Here is a 20160-nt window from a genome sequence, read left to right as displayed (position 1 = left end):
CCAACACTGCACCTACTGTAACAAGGAGCACCGCAGCAAGAAAAGAAGCACCAAAGAAATGGTAAGAGATTTTTTGAATCTGAGATGGTACGAACAAAGCATGAGATTGAATTCGATCAGTTGGCAAAAATAATGATGAGGTCAACCCGGCAAGAAGCATGTTCGTCCTCTACAGTCTCCGGCTCTCCTATCAAGGGGTCTTACACCATACTGAAACATATTTATATTTATCCGTACACACTCTGTCGCCATGGCATGCGTAGTTGCGTACTTGTCCTTTCCTACAAACGGAATAAAAAACATCTGATTGCCAATGTTGGAGTTAATTGTAATTACACAAATTTCCTTTTTTTTTTTTTTTTTTTTTTTTTCTTCTTCTTCTTTTTTTTACTGTGTTGTTGTCTGCTTTTTCAAGGAGTGGGCTTGTTTTGCTTACCACTGATTTGGATAGGGCGCAGTATAATAAGGGCAGCTAATACAGAGAATAGGTGGGCTTCACACTTTTTTGTGTAGATGTTTGAACAATACGAACAGGATCCGACACATGACCGAGAAAAGAAAAAAAAAATTATCTTCGTTTTTGAGATGAATTATTTTATAATTCAAGTTAGATTTCATAGCATCTCACAGACTCACATTATACATGGTGGTACATTATTTTAAAATTGTGATATAAGAATCATATACACTATTCATCCAAAAAAAAAATATTATATACACCGCTAGATGTTATGAAATCTATTCTAAATCATAAAATGAAAGCTCGTAGTCTCACAAAAACTTTGCAGATGGATGCTAAGACTGCATAATCTCTAGCTGCTCTGGAAGCCGTTTATTTCGCCAAAGAAGCTGAGTTTTTAGATGCTATTTTTGAAGAAGATGCAGCCCATGTTATTGTGGAGATTAATTCAGATTCTCCTTACCTATCGCGATCAGGCCATAATTTAGAAAGTATTCATATTGAGCGGCAAAGTTTACGTACTTGTAATTTCAATTTTGTTTATAATGAATCCAATTGTATAGCTCATTGTCTTACTAAAGAGACTGTTAATATCATGAGTGATTTGTGTTTGCTGGGGGATACTCCTACTAGTATTTTCAGTTTTGTTGATAGCGAAGCTGTTGTCCCTCTATCCTTATTTTTGAGAGTCAATTGTCAATTGTTTTGTTTTTGTGATGAATGAATTGTATGAGAATTTTTATTGATAAAATAAAATGGAAGGAATTAATCACATTCCGTGCGAATAGGTGCAGAACTCACCTACCTTCTTACATTATTATCTATACAAAAAGCTAATTGCATCCAGTCCTAGACTCCTAGCCCGTTTAACACCTTATTTAGCTCGTTATGTATCTTACGTACCTGTGATGATAAATATTCAGCAGTTTTTCCCTCCTTCCTGCCCCTTACTTTTTCATTCTCACTTACACTTTAGTTTGTAATTTTCAATTTCTAACTTCCTCCACCAAAAAAAAAAAAAAAAAAAAGGTTTTGCAATTAAAAGCGACTAATTGATACTTCATAAAATGATTGTTCAAGCAGGATAGAAGGTTATAGAAAAATAAAATAGAGATGCACCCCCATCTCGTATTGTGTTGAATAACAAAATGTTACTTGCATATGATCTAGGTTCGATCATTTCAAAAGCCACGTGACATGATAATTATATATATATATATATATTGGTCAAATTACAATTTTGTTTGAGCTAGAAATTGTGTTAAATTTTATTTCGACACTAAATTTTGTTTCACTTTTTTTGGGATAAGGATTATATCAATTTAATTAATCTTTAAAATCTTAAGAAAGCCTTAACATTACTCCTATCATGCTTTAGCTTACAATTTTATTGACTTGTCCTTGTATTTTTAGATTACATTCAAAAGCTTTTAATTTTTTTTTTTTTTTAAAAAAAAAAATTCACATCAGTTTCTTTAATTTATATTTTGGGAGTAGCATGTGATTATCTTATCATGTTAGTACTTAAAATAAAAGTAAGAAAACCATATTTGTTGGACGTTTAATTATTTTTTACTGAACAATAAATATTTTTAAATATTTTATTTAATTTTTAGTTTGGGACATCCTCTTGGATTTTTATTTTTCTCATTTTATGATTTTTTTTTTCAATCTTTCAAAAAAAAAAATTACATTATTTTTAAAAAAAATATTTTTTTTAAGTTTATAAAGATATATTTATCTCATTGAAACTTCTTTAGGGTTATTTTTGTTTTTTTTATTGGCTTTAAGGATATTGATAATTATTTTTATAATTTAGAAGAAATATTGACACAATTATGGTGCGTTTGAGTATCGAATATTTCGAATATGAATAATATTTAAAATCTGATCACGGATTTTAAGGCAATGAAAATGTGTTTGGATATTGAATATAATTTAGATTCTTTTGAATATGTGTTTGGGTGTTGAATTTGGAAGATTGGAAAAATGTGTTTTATAATAGTATAAAATGATTGGAAATGATTGGATTGTATGAAAAGTTGTGTATAATGATTGGTATGGTAAAAAATAATAATAAAAAATATATGATGGGTTTTAAAAAAGAGTTTTATAATAGTATAAAATGATTGAAAATGATTGGATTATATGAAAAGTTGTGTATAATGATTGGTATGGTAAAAAATAATTAAAAAAAATATATGATGGGTTTATTCAAACTATTCAAACTTTATTCAAATGACTCATGGGTTTTATTCAACTTGAATCCGGGTATGGGTTTTTGAATAAAAATCCGGTTCAAATATTGAATATCACTACGAACTAAACGCACCATTAATAATTTAAACAGTATAATAATAGTTTGAGGAAAAATGTATGAATTTTTTTCTAAATTATTTAAAGGCAAAATTATACTGGGTGGTGTATGTATTAGTTTTCAATAAATTAGTTGATTAGTCTTGGCCCCGGCACACATCAATCATGAGATGTCATACAATGATTAGTGTTTTGTAACGCATTTAGGGGTCACTAACAGTAAAAGATGAGTAATCCAAGTCAACGAAGTGATAGATTTTACTCGAGCAGTATCGGATGTGGCTCCAATCGGGGACAAGGGCAAGGTTACTGTGGTAAAATCTGAAAGCTTTTGTCTCATTAAAGATCTTTTGCTTGACTTTTCAGGCTGTAATCTGCAAATCCCAGTCTAATCAAATCGGGCAGTAAAGGACGTTTCCAGGCCTACGCTAAAGAACGCCAAAAGGTCTAAAAGCACATGGTTGGTGCGCAATAAATTTTCCACAGCACAAGTCTTGTCAACCACACGTGTTGTCCTGCCACGCGGAGGATATCGGTTCAGGCATATGGTCGCAATGATTAGCATGTGTGGCCACCCGCACGAGTGGCTCGGTGTACGTGGCCTCTGTTTTTTTTTTTTTTTTTTTTGAGCTCAACGTGGCATCTGTTTGTTTATTTGTTTTGGTTAGGGTCGTAATGTGGTTGTTACAATAACTAAGGAGGATTATTGGGCCACATAGACATCGTGGGGAGCCCTTCGTTTTTTATAAAGAAAGCAAATGCCTTATTCTTTAATGGGTTCGATCTATGGAATATGGAATATGCTTTTCCATCTGTAGGAGGGAATAGCAACGTCTTCATTTCAAGAATTATTTTTGTACTAATTTAAAGCGATTATATATTTAACAATGGAGATGATATTATATAATAAATATATTAAGACGTCATTTAAAAAATTTAAATAATGTGATATCATTTATACTGTTAAATGCCATAATATTAAATTCGAATCATGAAATAACTTTTAGTTAGATGTTTTTTCAAGATCAAAATGTCTATTAAATTGATATCTATTTTTAGATTAAGTGAGAATTACATGCCATGTTAATTTTATATATAAAAAAAAAATGCATATAAAAATTATATGCTCTAATAACTTATATTGGCCAATTTGAATGAAAAATTTATCATTTAGGATTTAGGTGTTTTACTTTTGAAAAGTTTTTCATTTTTAATTATTTTTTTTATGTTAAATAATTGGAGAAGTGATTCACAAGGGACGGGAAAAGTGTCCATTATTTTTTATGAAAAAAATATTTTTTATTAAAAAAGTGACCACTAATTTGACATCAATGATCACTTTCTTATTAAAAAAATATTATTTTAATAAAAAACGACGGGTGGGGGATGGCAAACTGTCCCCACCAATCATTTTCCAAACAATTTAGATTTTATTATATATATATATATATATATAGCAAATGTAAAAGTTAAAAATATTTTAGAATCTAAACTAATGATATATATATTAGAAGATCTTAAGGAATAACAGATTTGAATCCCTTGCAGTTAAATTGTTCGAATTTCAATTTAAAAAAGAAGAAGAAGGTCGTGGGACCTATTTACTGTGGGCAGTGAATTCGCACCTTAATTAGCTGTCTAAAGCAAGTGTACTCCACAACAATCTCTTTTATATGAAGTGTTTGAATTGCAGTCAAATTAAGGCGACCAAATTAGAGGCCATCCTCTTCCGAGGAAGACATTCTCTGCAATGAGAAATTACTCTTTTTCCCTCTCTCCGATGGGAGGCATGGGCACGGGCATGTGAACTTTGGAAAGATAAAGTTGGCAGATGAGAAAAGTAGAAAACGAGAATGCACGTGAAAGGCAATAATGTGATCCGCACGTGGTGTCTGGCAAAGATGACTGCGAGTAATCCAAGTGAAAATTCGTGGTAAAGAGCCATCATCACCCAAGAACAAGAAACATGTAACTGTAAGTCTGTAAGTCTGTAAGTCAAGTTTTATATATATATATATATTAACACGTTTATTTCCTTTTTTCATTTATTCAGACAAAGAAAAAAAAAAGAAGAAAAAAAGAAGAATTTATTTTCTATTATGGCTGGGGCATGCATCATCCTTTGTGCTAATGTGTGCACCTTTTCTTTCCAATACTTTTCGCCAATTTTGATGTAAACTTATCATTAAGCTTCGTAAATATTTTATAGCTAATAGTACACATAATCTTGTAGGGAGCATGTACATTTACTCTGTAATTTCCAAACGTGAAGGATTCAAAGGCCGAGTCCGATGAGAGAATGAGACGAATGACCCATTAACATTTCTCGAATGAAAGTTAAAAGGCTATTATGGTCAATTGCATATATGCCTTCTACAATTTTATTTTATTTTTTTCTGAGATATTATTTCTACAATTCGTTTGAAGAAAAAACACATTTTCTAGCTATTGTTTTTTCGAAATTTATAGCATTAGTCCGTAAAAGAAATAACTAAAAATATTAATGGTAGCTACACTTTTCCATGTGGCCACCGACTTATATATGGACTAGAATCCTCTCCAATTGATTATGTTCCCTTATATATATGTCTTTATATATATATATATATATATATATATATTAATGTGATATAAAAGTGAATTTTAGTGGGGTTCATATTTGAGAAAATATTTTATATGAAGTAGACTTGCCTATTTTGAGAAAACTAAAGTAGATTCAAAATTGAATCCTTATATATACAGAGAGAGAAAGTTTTTTGTATTGCCATCCTTAGTAGAAGAGATGGTAGATCGGGGTAGCTATGTGGCAAATACATATAACCTATTATTTTAGTGGCCGGATGCCACCTTTAATCAAGACAGAGATGACCGCATAGCCACCCGATGTCTCCTCTATTTTGGGTCGCCACACAATCACTCTAATTTTTTAAAATTTTAAAATAATAAGTTAAGTCTTACCACCGTAAAAGTTAAACATTTGTGTTTGTCAAATATTCGTACAAGGTGTGAAAAATATTTAAAAATAATAACTTTGTGTTTTGAGTTTGTTAATGTATTTGAATGGAATTACTATTCCATAGGAATAGTCATTTTTATATTTGGTAGGGATATATTCTTTGGAATAGTTATTTCCATTGGAATTTATATTCCCTTACGAAGAGGAATAGCTATTCCTTTAAAAAATGAGAAGAATAGCTATTCCAATGGGAATAAACTAGATTTTTCAGAAAAAAAAAAAAAAAAAAAAAAAAAAAAAAACCATTATTTTTTATTTTCTTTCAATTTTTTTTCAAAAAAAAAAGGAAAAAAAGGAAACCCCACCCCCCCTTAACTGTGGCGGGTGGTCAACCAGCCACATATGGCTATGAGGGTGGTGTGGGGACCCTGGGGGTGGCCGCCCCCTGGCTATTTGACGTAGCGGAAGACTAAGGTAACTAATCAAACAACAGCGTCTTCGATTCTGCAAAGAGAAGCGTCTTCGTCTTCTACCCCAAAAGATAAAACAAGCCCGCAGGCTAAAAGAAAGATAAAACTCCGCAGAGTATTTGAGAGAGAATTCTTTGATTTTATAACAATTCAATTGATTCTTTTTTTACATAATAAGCACGCTTATTTATAGAAGAGAAATACGTGTAGAGAAAGTAATCATAATCCTAATAGTAATAGTAAACCTTATTCTAATAACAATAGTAAATCTTATCCTAGTAGTAAAAGTAAAACTTATTCTAAAAGGAAATCAAATAAATAAAGCAAATCTAGTCCTAATAAGTAAAGGAAATAAAGTCTTAATTCTAATAAGGAAATAAAATAAAATAAACTCTTGGTTTGACGATCAAGTCTTTCCTTTTGTATTTCCATTGTCTACAAACATGTAAACTTAAAATCAAACGGCTCTACTTCAATATTGTTTTTGGCATCTCTTCTATTTTCGTTTGCACCGAAAATATTATTAAATTCCGTCCTACATCAGACACCCCCACTTGAAAAAAACTCGTCCTCGAGTTTTCTTTGCGATGTGTCACACGCGGCTCTTCTGGAAAAAGATATTTAGAAAAATCTTCATAGATAGCGCACGACTCTTCTGAAGAAAGATATTTGGAAAAATCTTCATAGATAGCGTGCGGCTCTTCTGGAAAAAGATATTTGGAAAAATCTTCATAAATAGTGCCAAGACACAACTTTTCCTTTTCGTCTCCTTCCATAATAATTTCTCCAAATATTGTTTTCTTAATGTCACCTTCAACTTGATTGTCTTCTTCAAAAGAATCACCATTGTCATTTATTTCTGCCGTGATCGTGATGGACTGCGCTTGTGGTGGATATTCTTCCAGTGGTATAATAGTATTAAATTCCGTCCTACATCAGACACCCCCACTTGAAAAAAACTCGTCCTCGAGTTTTCTTTGCGATAAATCACACGAGGCTCTTCCAAAGAAAGATACTTGAAGAAATCTACATAGATAGCGTGCGGCTCTTCCGGAGAAAGATAATTGGAAAAATCTATGTAGATAGTGCCAAGACACGACGTTTCCTTTTTGTCTCCTTCTATAATAATTTCTCCAAATATTTTTTTCTTAATGTCACCTTCAACTTGATTGTCTTCTTTAAAGGAATCACCATTGTCAATTATTTCTGTGGTGATCGTGATGAGCTGCGCTTGTGGTGAATATTCTTCCACTGGTACAGTAGTTGGAACCAATGGTTGTGGTTGCACATGTTGTTTCTCTGACGACAACTCCACTTTTTCATCATAACTAACATTATCTTCATATATGGGTTTCCTATTTGGAAATTCATAAATATGGTTAGAAACGGGTTGAACGCAACTTACATCATCATCACTAAAATCTTCATAGACCAGTGGTTGGTTTATGGGTGCAAGTCGTTGGTGACGAGTACGCCTCACTCGGATCCCATAGTTAACATGGGTATCATTGTACATGTGACTACGATTAGGACTTATGTGCATGCGATCTATCATCTCCCACATCTGGCGCATCTCTTGTTGCATCTCTTGTCGCATCGTCTGCTGGAACTTTTGGAAATCGACTCTCCAAAGAGCCTCCCTGTCACGAACAACGTCATTATAGAAGTTGTTATTGTAGTATAAGTTGGCCATCGAATCCGGATAATGCCGGCTCGGATACCCCATGAGTTTGGCTCTCAAAAGAGCCCCTCCCCTACAAACAGCGTTGTTGGAGAAGTTCGTCACCGTTGCGCTGATTGGCCATGATCAGGATAAAAACCTGGCTTTGATACCAACTGACGTAGCGGAAGACTAAGGTAATTAATCAAAGAACAGCGTCTTCGATTCTGCAAGGAGAACAAGGAGAAGCGTCTTTGTCTTCTACCCCAAAAGATAAAACAAGCCCGCAGGCTAAAAGAAAGATAAAACTCCGCAGAGTATTTGAGAGAGAATTCTCTGATTTTATAACAATTCAATTGATTCTTAGTTTTACATAATAAGTAAGCCTATTTATAGAAGAGAAATACTTGTGGAAAAAGTAAACCTATCCCTAGTAGTAAAAGTAAACATTTCCTAATAGCAATAGTAAACCTTATTCTAGTAGTAAAAGTAAAACTTATTCTAAAAGGAAAAGAAATAAAACAAATCCAATCTTAGTAAGGAAAGAAATAAAGCTACTAGCAAATCTAGTCCTAGTAAGGAAAAAAACATAAAGTCTTGGCTTGACGATCAAGTCTTTCCTTTTGTACTTCCATTGTCTGCGAATAGGTAAGCTTCTAATTAAACGGTACTGCTTCAATATTATTTTTGGCAACTCTTCTATTTTCGTTTGCACCGAAAATATTATTAAATTCCGTCCTACATCAGATAAAATAAAATAAACTCTTGGTTTGACGATCAAGTCTTTCCTTTTGTATTTCCATTGTCTGCAAACATGTAAACTTATAATCAAACGGCTCTGCTTCAATATTGTTTTTGGCATCTCTTCTATTTTCGTTTGCACCGAAAATATTATTAAATTACGTCCTACATCACTATTTCATGGGTGACATAGTTTTCAAATTTTTTTATTTTATAATTTAAGTTTTATTTTATTTTATATATATAATGTGGGGTGTTTTTAGTAATTTTGATTGTATTCCAATTAATGTATATGAGTTGTTACCAAACTAAAGATTAAGAATAACCATTCCATTCCACCATGCACCTTCTATTCATTTTCCTAATGGAATAGTGATTCCGTAAACCAAACAATGTCTTAGTCCATTGTTTAACTTCAAATATTTTAAAGATTAATTATTTTTTATGTTCATTAAAATATGTATTATTTACAAATTATTGTCTGATATGAAAAAGGAATTAATTATAAAGTAGAAAACAAGCATTCTCAACTACTTTTACATTTCCTTATGATTACTGGCTACTGCTTCAAATAATGCGGTCATAAACAACTAGAAGCTCTGGAACAGCTCTTTTTTTTCTTCTTTTTTTTTGGGTCATGGCATGCGCGCGTGCAAGCACCTTAAACTACATGCATTCACGAACTAGAGGGAAAAACCCTTTATGTATAAAGAGAAAATGATTACCTATAGTGTTCTGCGTAGTCATATTTTTGTTGAGTAATGCTATATATTATCTCTTTGTCTTTTTTTTGTCTCTCCAAAATTAATGTGGCTCTTAAAATCACCATTGAATTTATGATAGATCACTATTGAATTTTGATCCAATAGTGATTTTAAGAGCCACATTAATTTTAGGAGGATAAAAAGAAGACAAGGAGATGATGTGTAGCATTCCTCATTTTTGTTAATTGAAGTGTTTAATCATGAAATTAATTGAAATACAACGTATACTATACATGCAACAAAATTTACTCTGAATCATAAAATGCAGATGATCCTGATTCAGAAGGGCTATCATGTTAAATAGTGCACAATTTCAAAAATATATGAATTATACAATATATATAAAATTGATGCAAATAATAATAATAATAAAAAAAAACCAAAGCAGTTAAGTTTCGTATTTATTCATAGATTTTTTATTTTTTATCTATTCATTGATTGGTTTCCCAAGAGATATGACATCGGCTATCAAGAACAAAAGCTGCCGTAATTTTTTTTTTCCCAAAGAAAAAGCCAGTAGAGAGAGAGAGAGGGTGGAGAAAAAAAATGAGAAATATGATTGGTAGTTGAGCAAAAAATTAATTACATCGATGTCATCTTATATCATTTTTTAATTAAAAAAGTCAGTTGTTATATACTCCGCATATATAAATTCCTTAGTATTTTTAATTTTTCAACAACAAAATCTTGATAGAAGATTTTTCTCTCTCTCTCTCCCTCCCTCTCTAGATCTATATATATATATACACATATAAATATAGATATAATATACATACAACATAGGTTACTGGGGCCATGCATTATGCATGTCCTAGATTTGTCCGTGATTCGAACAGTTGGAATGACAATACTGTTGATCAATCATGGAGGTGATTAGTCAGTATTAGTCATAATCATCAACTAACAAATGAAAGCATACATGCATGCGGACAATTAATGTGTTTTGCAATCTCAAACGCACTGATTAATTGTATGTGTACATTGGTGTAACGTGACAAAAAGAACAGTAAGTATTGTATCTATCATATTGACCGGATTGTATTTCTTTGTCATCAACTGCAATTAGTCCAGCTTGATGCTAAATTTTAAGCGCCGTCTGCCGCAAGTTATTTGCAAGAGTAAGCTAAGGCTTATAAGTGAGGTCCAGTCGAGTCTAATATTTGATTAAATTTTTAATTATTTTTATTCTAAATTATTAATTTTTTAAAAAATTTAAACTGAGGAAGGAGTAGTTTAGGTTTCTTTCTTTGGAGCTGATCGAGCTTCTTTGCTCCCTAAAATTTTTTTATTGCTTTTCTATAACCCACGCCCCAGGGACACAGCCATAGAAAATTAAATACAAATTAAAAGCCATTCATTTGTTATATATAACATATGGAAAATGCTTATGATGTCTTCCCGGCGACTATTGGTTTTGATATTCAGGCATCGCCAAAGTCATTCATACAAAATAAAACACCGTTCAAACTTCAAAGCAAAAGCGAATAACATATATATATATATATAACTGTGTCTCCAGGAGCTATTAATTTCTTTTAAAAGAAATAACTAACCAAAAATTATAGACATCAAAATTGTTTATTATAGGACAAGCCTTCGTGGCTAGAGTTTAACTTCAATAAAGACAGGAGTAAATTTGGTCTTGGAACTAACGTTAAGTAATGATATATTGAAATATTAATTAAATGATTAAATTTATCTAAGTAAAAATTAAACTTAGTAAGTCATGAGTTTGAATATTGACTTTATAATTCATTCTCTATTTTATAGTCAAACATTCAACATGTTTGGCCACAAACATTAAAAAAGTAGTTAAATTTTAATCTAATGGTTAAATTAGCCTCTCATTTTATTTATTTATTTATTTATTTTTCTTTCTTTCTTCTTCTTCTCTTTAAGACCGCTCAACTTATCATGAAGAACCACGTCATGGGCCGGTGTAGATGCCTCAACGGAGAAGGATGCTATTATGGTTAAGCTTTGACTGCTCTTACTATTTTGACCAATTAAAAAACTCCTCTTACTATTTCCAATAATTAAAAATAAAATAATTAAAAATAAAAAATAAAAAAATAAAAAAATGAAGAAGATGAAAAGGATAGAATCCCAACATTTGACTTGGTGACTATAATTACAAAAAATGAAGAAGATGAAAAGGATAGAATCCCAACATTTGACTTGGTGACTATAATTGATCTTGTACATGTTTTACACGATATGGAGGGCACATGTGTCATTTTGGAAACCGAATATGCAAATATACACATCAAGTTACTGAACAAATAAATGAAATGAAAAATGTGCATTCAAGTTCAGAACTAATTGGCTGGCTTGGATTGTCAAATATATATATATATGATGTTTTTTCACAAACCTTGGATGGACCAGTAGCAATGGATGAAAGTCCAAATCGGTCCTGATTTAATTTATATATTTCATGATACTAACCAAGGACAAGGATCATGTAATGCTAGTGCCTAGCCTGCACCATGATATCTGGTGTTAAAGTATTAGCAGCAAATTTTTAACTATTTCTTTTATATTTAGGGAATAAAATTAATTTTTGCTTCCCTATAAAAAAAAAAAAAAACACTCCATAATAGATTTATTTACCTTTCCCTATATTAATTAAATATTATTTTTTTACTCCTATTTTATTATTTTTCTCTCTTTCCTACTTTTTCTCTTTTTCCTATATCAATTAAATATACTTTTTTTATATTAAAATAATATATAGGGAAAAAATAGTAGACATGTAAACGTAGGAAATTATTATTCATTTCCAACTCCATTATCTAAATATAGGGTATCTGCTGTTGGAGGTTTTTTAATGTTTTTCATGAAATTTTTCCTAAATATAGGGAAGAGAACTAATATAGGGTAACTGGTGTTAGTGCTCTTAGTCGTTGTTTACGAAATGAACAAACCACAAGTACAAAAATAGTAGGTACCTATACTGTTACTACTCCTATAAGACTAGGATTCTTTTAGAGATTCAGTGTTTAAAATTCAAAAAATTAAAAAATATGATATGTTTACAACTTTTATACAACTTAAACAGCTTTTTGAAAATCAACCATTGGATATGTAAGACCGGCTTACATGTAGGAAAAGATATTCAATAATTAATTTGAAAAAAAAAAAAAAAAACTGTTAGAATTATATAAAAGTTGTAAAAGTATCGTATCTCAAAAAGTAAGGAGGGTGAGTGAGTTAAGAAGTGATTATTTTATACTTTTATACCCACTATACACCTTTCCCTTGATCCTTAAAAAAAAAAAAAAAATGAAAAAGAAAAATGATATTTACACTTCTTGTGCACAACAACTACACTCACACAAGACATATTGGAGTGTGGCCTACATACTGAGCCCCACTCCAATGTGTCTTGTGTGAATGAAATTGTTGTGATGGTGATGTGTAAGTATCATTTCCCAAAGAAAAAAGAGAAGAATCCCAAAACACTTTGGGAGTAGAGTAGAAAGGGCCATGGGGTGTAAAAAAATCATTTGTCGGGGGAGCTTGAGGTGCTTAAATAGGTGGGATGCACACCTCGAACTGCTTGAATATCTCATACGCCGACTTTTCTCCTAAAATTCGAGCAGTAAATTCTGAAAAATTCCCGTCCGTTCCTATAAAATTCACTATATTTTGCAGGGGAGTGATCCTTACATTCACACTACACAATAATGGCACAACACGAAGGCATAATGGAGTGGGGTTTATGTGTGGGCCTCACTCCATTGTGCCTTTAGTGTTGTGTCATTGTTGTATAGTATGCGTGTTTTAATCATTTTTCTATTTTGCATGCCTTGCTATGCCAAAATATAGGACTAATTTAGCAAAAAGTTAGATGGAAGTATGGCTAAGGAAAAGTTACTCATGAAGCATGAGCAAAACAAATTTTGGGAATTAAAAAATGTAATTTTATTTGCAGAGATTAGCATTTTCCAAGTGTAAAGCCAATTTCCATGCTACTTTCCGCTATTTTCGCTTAAAGATAGAAGAGAAGCTTATAAAAAGCAGCCTATTGAATTCAAAAAAAAAGAAAAAAAAAAGCAGCCTATCGGCTTCAAAGTCTTCATTATGTATAGTTTCGTAAAAGACCACCTCTTTAAGTGACTTATAAAAACTCATGAAAATGGAAGTTCATTTTCCACAGACGTAGAAACTTCAAAAGAAGCAGATATCTGATTCAAAGTGCTTCGAAGCAGCTGAGCAAATTCCAAGCAAAGCACACGCCCACGGACACACAGAGAGAGAGAGAGAGAGAGAGAGTCAATCAGTCAGTCTCCATGCCTGACTCTGTGCTAATTCTCTGCTCCCTTCCATCCATTCTGGCCCTACTTCTAATCTTCATTCTCATCAAAAGAAAGCAAAGCAGACTGAATCTCCCGCCAGGCAACATGGGCTGGCCTTTTCTTGGCGAAACTATCGGCTATCTTAAGCCTTACTCTGCTACTTCAGTTGGAGAGTTCATGGAGCAACACATATCAAGGTAAAATCACGCACACCCACAAAGAAGAAGACCTTAAAACCGCACTAAAACTCTTTACTCATTCTGCAGGTACGGCAAAATTTACAAGTCTAATTTGTTCGGCGAGCCGACAATAGTCTCGGCAGATGCTGGGCTTAATAGATTCATCTTACAGAACGAAGGAAGATTATTTGAATGCAGCTATCCTAGAAGCATAGGTGGAATTCTTGGAAAATGGTCGATGCTGGTATTAGTTGGAGACATGCATAGAGACATGAGGAGTATCTCACTCAACTTCTTGAGCCATGCCAGGCTTAGAACCCATCTCTTGAGAGAAGTGGAGAAGCATACTTTGCTTGTACTGAATTCCTGGAAGGAGAATTCTACATTTTCAGCTCAAGATGAAGCCAAGAAGGTAAAAATCTTAAAGATAGTGTATCTTATTGTGTTCAACCAAGACAAATTTACTGAGCCAGCTTAGCTTATTAACAAGAATTGCAGTTTACCTTCAATTTGATGGCAAAACATATAATGAGCATGGATCCCGGAATGCCCGAGACCGAGCAGCTGAAGAAAGAATATGTTACCTTCATGAAGGGGGTGGTATCGGCTCCTCTGAATTTTCCTGGAACTGCGTATAGAAGGGCATTACAGGTAAGTACTTCCCCCCATTTGGATGATATTTCTGAACGTTTTAATGTAGAGTCAAGGTTTCACTGGCTTCATCTTGTTGATGCTCTGCTTCCCACAGTCTCGATCAACCATCCTGAAGTTTATTGAGGGCAAAATGGAAGGCAGGATTCAGAAAATGAAGGAGGGAAGAGGAGATATGGAGGACAATGATCTTCTTGGATGGGTCTTGAAGCATTCCAATCTTTCAACCGAGCAAATTCTTGACTTGATTCTAAGCTTGCTCTTCGCTGGCCATGAAACTTCATCAGTGGCCATAGCTTTAGCTATATACTTCTTGCAAGGTTGTCCCAGTGCTGTTCAACAGCTAAGAGTCAGTAACTCCCAACTCCTTAAAGGCTATTTCCTTTTGAAATCGAATACCAGATTCTTTATGTTGATGATCATCTCTCTTGTTTTTTTTTGTTTTTTGTTTTTTCTTTATGGATTCAGGAAGAACACCTTGAAATTGCCAGACCCAAGAAGCAATCAGGAGAAGTGGATTTGAATTGGGATGACTACAGGAAAATGGATTTCACCCAATGTGTAAGCTCTCTCTTTCTCTGGGTAGTATTTTAAATCGTTTTGCAGTAAAATTATGGAACTTAGAAATGAAATTATTTCATGATAAGGCAAATAATCAAAATTCTTTCGTTTTGTGAAGGTTATTAATGAGACACTCCGGCTTGGTAATGTAGTAAGATTTCTCCACAGAAAGGCACTCAAAGATGTTCGGTATAGAGGTAGGACAGAAGTCACTTTGAGTGAGTGTTTTCGCTGGATTGTTGCCAGAATCTGACCATCTTTGAATTGTTTATCATTCTGCTTGAAAGGGTATGACATTCCATGTGGATGGAAAGTGCTTCCGGTGATTGCAGCCGTGCACTTGGATACTTTTCTTTTTGACCAGCCTCGACAGTTCAATCCGTGGAGATGGCAGGTCAGTTATGAGCCTCTTTTGACAGCATGCCTTCCCTAATGAATACTATCATTATTTTTTTTATTTTTTTACTATTATTCTGGTAAAATAATGGAGGGGGAAAAGGGAGAAAAGGGGAAAAGGGTTTTGATTAAGCAGAGGTCCCCAAGCACTTTCATTGGTTATTGTTGTGGCTCTCACTGGCAAAAAGCATTGGATGATTGGTTGTAGACCCAAACGATGCTGCCAATGCTGTCAAAATTAAGTAGATTTTTTTTTTTTTTTTGTTCCTTTATATTTGTTTTGGACTTTTGGTAGCTTGAAAATCATAACCGAATCCAAGATTGCTTCTAAAAACTGTTATAACGTCATTACGTTATGTTTATAATACGAGTAACCCTATAAACCAGTAAACCACACCTTTATGAGAAATGTTAGAACATTTTTCAGTGTTTTTCTTGTGTTCTCCTAGAATGGCATAGATGTAATTAAAAAATTACATTTATGCCATTTTAGAAGAACATCAGGAGAACACAAGAAGATGTTCTAGCATTCCTCCACTTTTATTCCTTATAAACTCGTTGGACATGTGGTTGATACAAATGTGTCATGTAGACCGTAAAAAGATTGTAGTAAAAACTTTAGTATTTCAAGCATTTTTCTTAGAGTAATGTTACACTCTCATTTTACTGAAAAAGCGGCAATGTTCAAACTTTATTTAAAATAAAAAATTTAAGGACCGAATATTCTTGAAAACGAAGAGAATATATAAAAATTCACAAATTTTAATAACCTCTTCTACCGTTTAACTGGAGAATTAATAAAAATAGAATAAAAGCAGTAAAGGTTATTATGAAAATCTATCAATGAAGCTTTCTCTGGTTTGGGGGGTTCTCTTCAAAATTTTAGGTATATTTATGAAATACCCCTAAATTTAATTTTTACCCTAATTTTTTTTTTTTTTTTAGTTTTGTCTCCCTTTCCTAAAATTTTAATTCTACCACAGTCAACTGCCATACAATTCGATGTGGCAATGATAATTAGCCTTTAGATCAGTATTTATAAAAGAAAAAAAAAATTAATAATTAAATTTCATACCACATTATTTTAATTGTGCGTAATTATATACCAGTCCACTAAATAGTATTGGTCTTTTTTTTAAGTCTTTTAGATAAGGGTAACTTACAAAGACATGCTAGGATCTCCGGATCGATTTTCTTCCGGATGAACTGTCATTATCAGTGAAGCAATGTTGCACAACGTACGGCCTCTGGCCCCCACGAGTTGTTGTGATCATCTCTGTGTCTCCCCCCCTCCCCTGCGTGCGTGTGGGGAGAGCTTGGGGTTCGAGATGATTAGAGCCCCATGTGGATGTGGGGTTCTCAGATGCACGTGCACGAGTGCTTTTAATTCTTGTGTGGGTCAATAGCCAAACTGGTCCTGACCAAATTCCAAAAAGAAATAAAGAAGAAAGAAAACTTACTCCCTAGCTAGCTACTCACCCAAGAAAAGATACAAAACATAGAAGATATTTGAAGTCGGAGACATATACTAATCGACAAACATCGTAGAATGACAGTGACGAAATGGCTTTAAGGTAAAGATGCTGGCAGATTGAATTGTTATTCTCAACAAGTTGGACCTCATCTTCTCATAATGTCCTCAATGGAAAATTATTAGGTTATTGGACTCGGAACTCCATTAGTTCGGGCAGCAATTATAAAAGAGTTCATATAAAAATATTTGTCTAAATAGATTTCGAATTGTTCAACCACGTAACCAAACAGAAATGTTGGGAATCTCAATCCTAGATTATTATGACTTAATTTTCAAACAAAATGAGGTGACAGTCTATAGTTATAGTTGGTAAAATAATTACGAGGATACTGCTCGCCTTATTGATGTGACACGGTTAATCAATCGTTCCATCAACTATTTTCTCAAATACATATATATTCAAAGGGTTGATTAATTGGCAACCACACATCAACAAATTATGGGAAAAAGTAACATATATAGAGCATTCATTTCTCCTCAATCTAGAGATACAGTTATCCCTTGAAGGAAAAAAGTCAAAAGGCACCCACCTAAATTCTTGTTACGTACCTTGGATTTGTGGAAAAGTAACTTTGGGGCTTATCTATTCTAGCAGTTGTAGGAGAAGAAAACAAAACCAAAACTTTATTATTAGTTGGCCATTTGTCCACACCTGGTCGGTCGAGAGAGAGTATACAATGCATGGTGAGTGTTTGATTATTTGCTTAGACTCCCGCTGTATGTGGAGTGGTTTTCTATTAGCAATTAAGTTTCAATTTTCGTGTTTTTGTCTCTTTAGAAAGAGTACTTCTATTATTTGTTGGGTGTGCATTTATTTATATTGACTTCACACTGAAATGAATTGAGTAGATAATTTATACACACTGATATATGCAGGAAAATACCGAAAAAAGCAAAACAATGAGCAAAATTAGAAGAATTAATAATATCACCCAAAGAAAATTCACCTAAGGTTATAGAGTTGTAGTGATCACTATTCAATGATAATTTCCACAAGATACAGAGTAAAAGAACACACCCTCGATCACCGTTCAATAAAATAATAATAATAAATAAATAAAGAAAAAGCCAGAGATACAAAACACTCACTAGAAGAAAACTCTTACTCAAAAAAAAAAAAAAAAAAAAAAAAAGCTAAACTTTTATTGTCTCCAACTAGAATGTTTTAGGGTGCTTCCCAAGCAAAATATTTGAAGAAAAAAAATATATAAAAAAATATCCTCGAAACTTGGAAATAAAGCAAAATAATTGGAAACAAAACAAAAGAGAATATTCCAAAAATAATCCTAAAAAACTTAATTGCCTTCATTAACACCCTTGAGTCCTTGACACAAACAAAACAGACTTTTGGTGGAGTACTTTCCAAGGGTCTCTCTCATGAGTCGTGACATGATTTCCGATCACACTCGGAACTCGGAAGGATTTACAAATTAATAATAAAATTTTCATCACATAGAATAAAAGAAAGAAATTAAATCATGGGAAAGTTTTGCTTACCTGTTGGGTATATATATATATGGAGTATATATCATTCATGCATAAATGGAAAGATCCCGTTTACTTAGCTGCAAATATTATCAACAAAATGATCGAGCCCCAGAAAGGATGAAAATTATTCGTGATCTTCGTTGTACTTGTTGCTAGGAGCCTATAACTGTACGTAGAATACATCTGAGAGAGCATCCTATGTCCTATGTTCTATATACTAAGATTATACGTTAGATATATATACTAGCTAGGATATTCTTGTGTCTATTTCCTTGTTCATTGTAATGGTGTACGTGATATTGATTGAGCAGAATAATGGAACGCGTGAATCTTCATCCAGTTGCCCGAGCATGACAACAAGTAATAACTTCTTGCCCTTTGGGGGAGGACCACGACTGTGTGCCGGATCAGAATTGGCCAAACTTGAAATGGCCGTATTCATCCACCATCTGGTCCTCAACTACCACTGGGAGTTGGCCGATATGGATCAAGCTTTCGCCTTCCCTTTTGTTGATTTCCCAAAAGGCCTACCAATCAGAGTTCAACACCACAGTTTCATATAGCTAGCTACAAGACAACAGCTAGCCCATGCATGCATAAAAACTTTCAAGAAAAGACACCTCTCCATCGGTCTCAGCCTCTCAGCCTCTCATATATGCTAGCTGGACATAAAAAAAACACAAAACAAAAGCTAGCTCATTTGACGTGACGATTGAGTTCTTGGATTTTCCAACGGCTTAGTGTAAGTTTGTTTTGACTACATGCATTATGCAGCTCACATGAGCAAAGGGAAGACAAAGAAATGAAGTACACATGCAAGATCCTTCCTAGCCAGGGCCACCCTAAATTGTAAATTTGTTTTCCTCTAGTCCCTTCATGCTGGGGCTTGGGAGGAATTATATATATATATATATATATATATATATATATATATATATATATATATATATATATATATATATATATATATATATGAGATGGTATTTCCTTCGCTGTAATTTACTGTGTATCATCCAAATATGATTTGTGTCTTTTTGTGCTTCGTTGAGAGTGAAGGGTGGTGCTGAGAATCTATAATAAAAGATATGGCATAGTGATAAGACTATTCCCTGTGGACCATACACCATCTCAACATGATTCTGTCTAACTACCACGAAATATTGAGCATAGTATAATGTCTCAAATCATTAGAGTTAAATTACATCCTATGGGAAAAAGGAAAGAAGAAAAAGGAGTTTATGTGATCTTGTAAATGTCTCAGATTAGGGCATTGAAGTTTGACATGCATATTGGTCTGCAAAACCCTTGTTTAGCAGTACTACTACTAAAGGAGGAGATCAGTTGCGAGCTAATTAAACATGCATAGTGATCAGGAAACTGCTTCTTGCACAAATGATGTGTATAAATAACTATCAATGTAGCTGAATAGGAGAAATTGATTTATAAGTTCCGTTAGTCGTGCTATTTCTTTCCTTGTCCAATTCTCTTGGTATTGCGAAAAAGGGGGGGTGGGGTCCTGGCATCATAATTTGGTTAATTTGAATAATCTCCCTCCATCTAAATCAGGGACACATCAATACTTATTGGTGCCTATTCATTGGTGCCTATTCCTTTATGGAGCACTGATCATATAATTTGATTCCTGATGACTTTCTAAGGACCCCACTCTCATCACAAACAAAA

At 33.2% G+C, this 20160-nt stretch overlaps 1 protein-coding gene across 1 annotated transcript; it reads left to right on the top strand.

Moving 5' to 3' along the window:
* The first annotated feature begins 13516 nt into the window (after positions 1–13516).
* LOC133864929 (cholesterol 22-monohydroxylase CYP90B51) lies at positions 13517–19429 on the top strand. The gene is made up of 8 exons (XM_062301375.1): positions 13517–13865; positions 13935–14259; positions 14346–14498; positions 14596–14847; positions 14967–15059; positions 15178–15256; positions 15347–15453; positions 18789–19429. Exons 1-8 carry the CDS (start codon positions 13663–13665, stop codon positions 19038–19040), a joined length of 1464 nt encoding a protein of 487 aa, XP_062157359.1. The 5' UTR covers positions 13517–13662; the 3' UTR covers positions 19041–19429.
* The last annotated feature ends 731 nt before the right edge of the window (positions 19430–20160 follow it).

Source organism: Alnus glutinosa, chromosome 3, assembly GCF_958979055.1.
Source record: "Alnus glutinosa chromosome 3, dhAlnGlut1.1, whole genome shotgun sequence".
In the NCBI taxonomy this organism is placed as follows: domain Eukaryota; kingdom Viridiplantae; phylum Streptophyta; class Magnoliopsida; order Fagales; family Betulaceae; genus Alnus; species Alnus glutinosa.
The sequence above is the reverse complement of the archived record's forward strand: the minus strand, read 5'-3'. Positions and strand labels throughout refer to the sequence as shown.

Coding starts and splice junctions, on each gene's coding strand:
- LOC133864929 (XM_062301375.1), top strand. CDS start 13,663: ATGCCTGACTCTGTGCTAATTCTCTGCTCCCTTCCATCCATTCTGGCC. Junction 14,499..14,595: donor CGTATAGAAGGGCATTACAG/GTAAGTACTTCC, acceptor TGCTTCCCACAG/TCTCGATCAACCATCCTGAA. Junction 15,257..15,346: donor CAAAGATGTTCGGTATAGAG/GTAGGACAGAAG, acceptor TCTGCTTGAAAG/GGTATGACATTCCATGTGGA.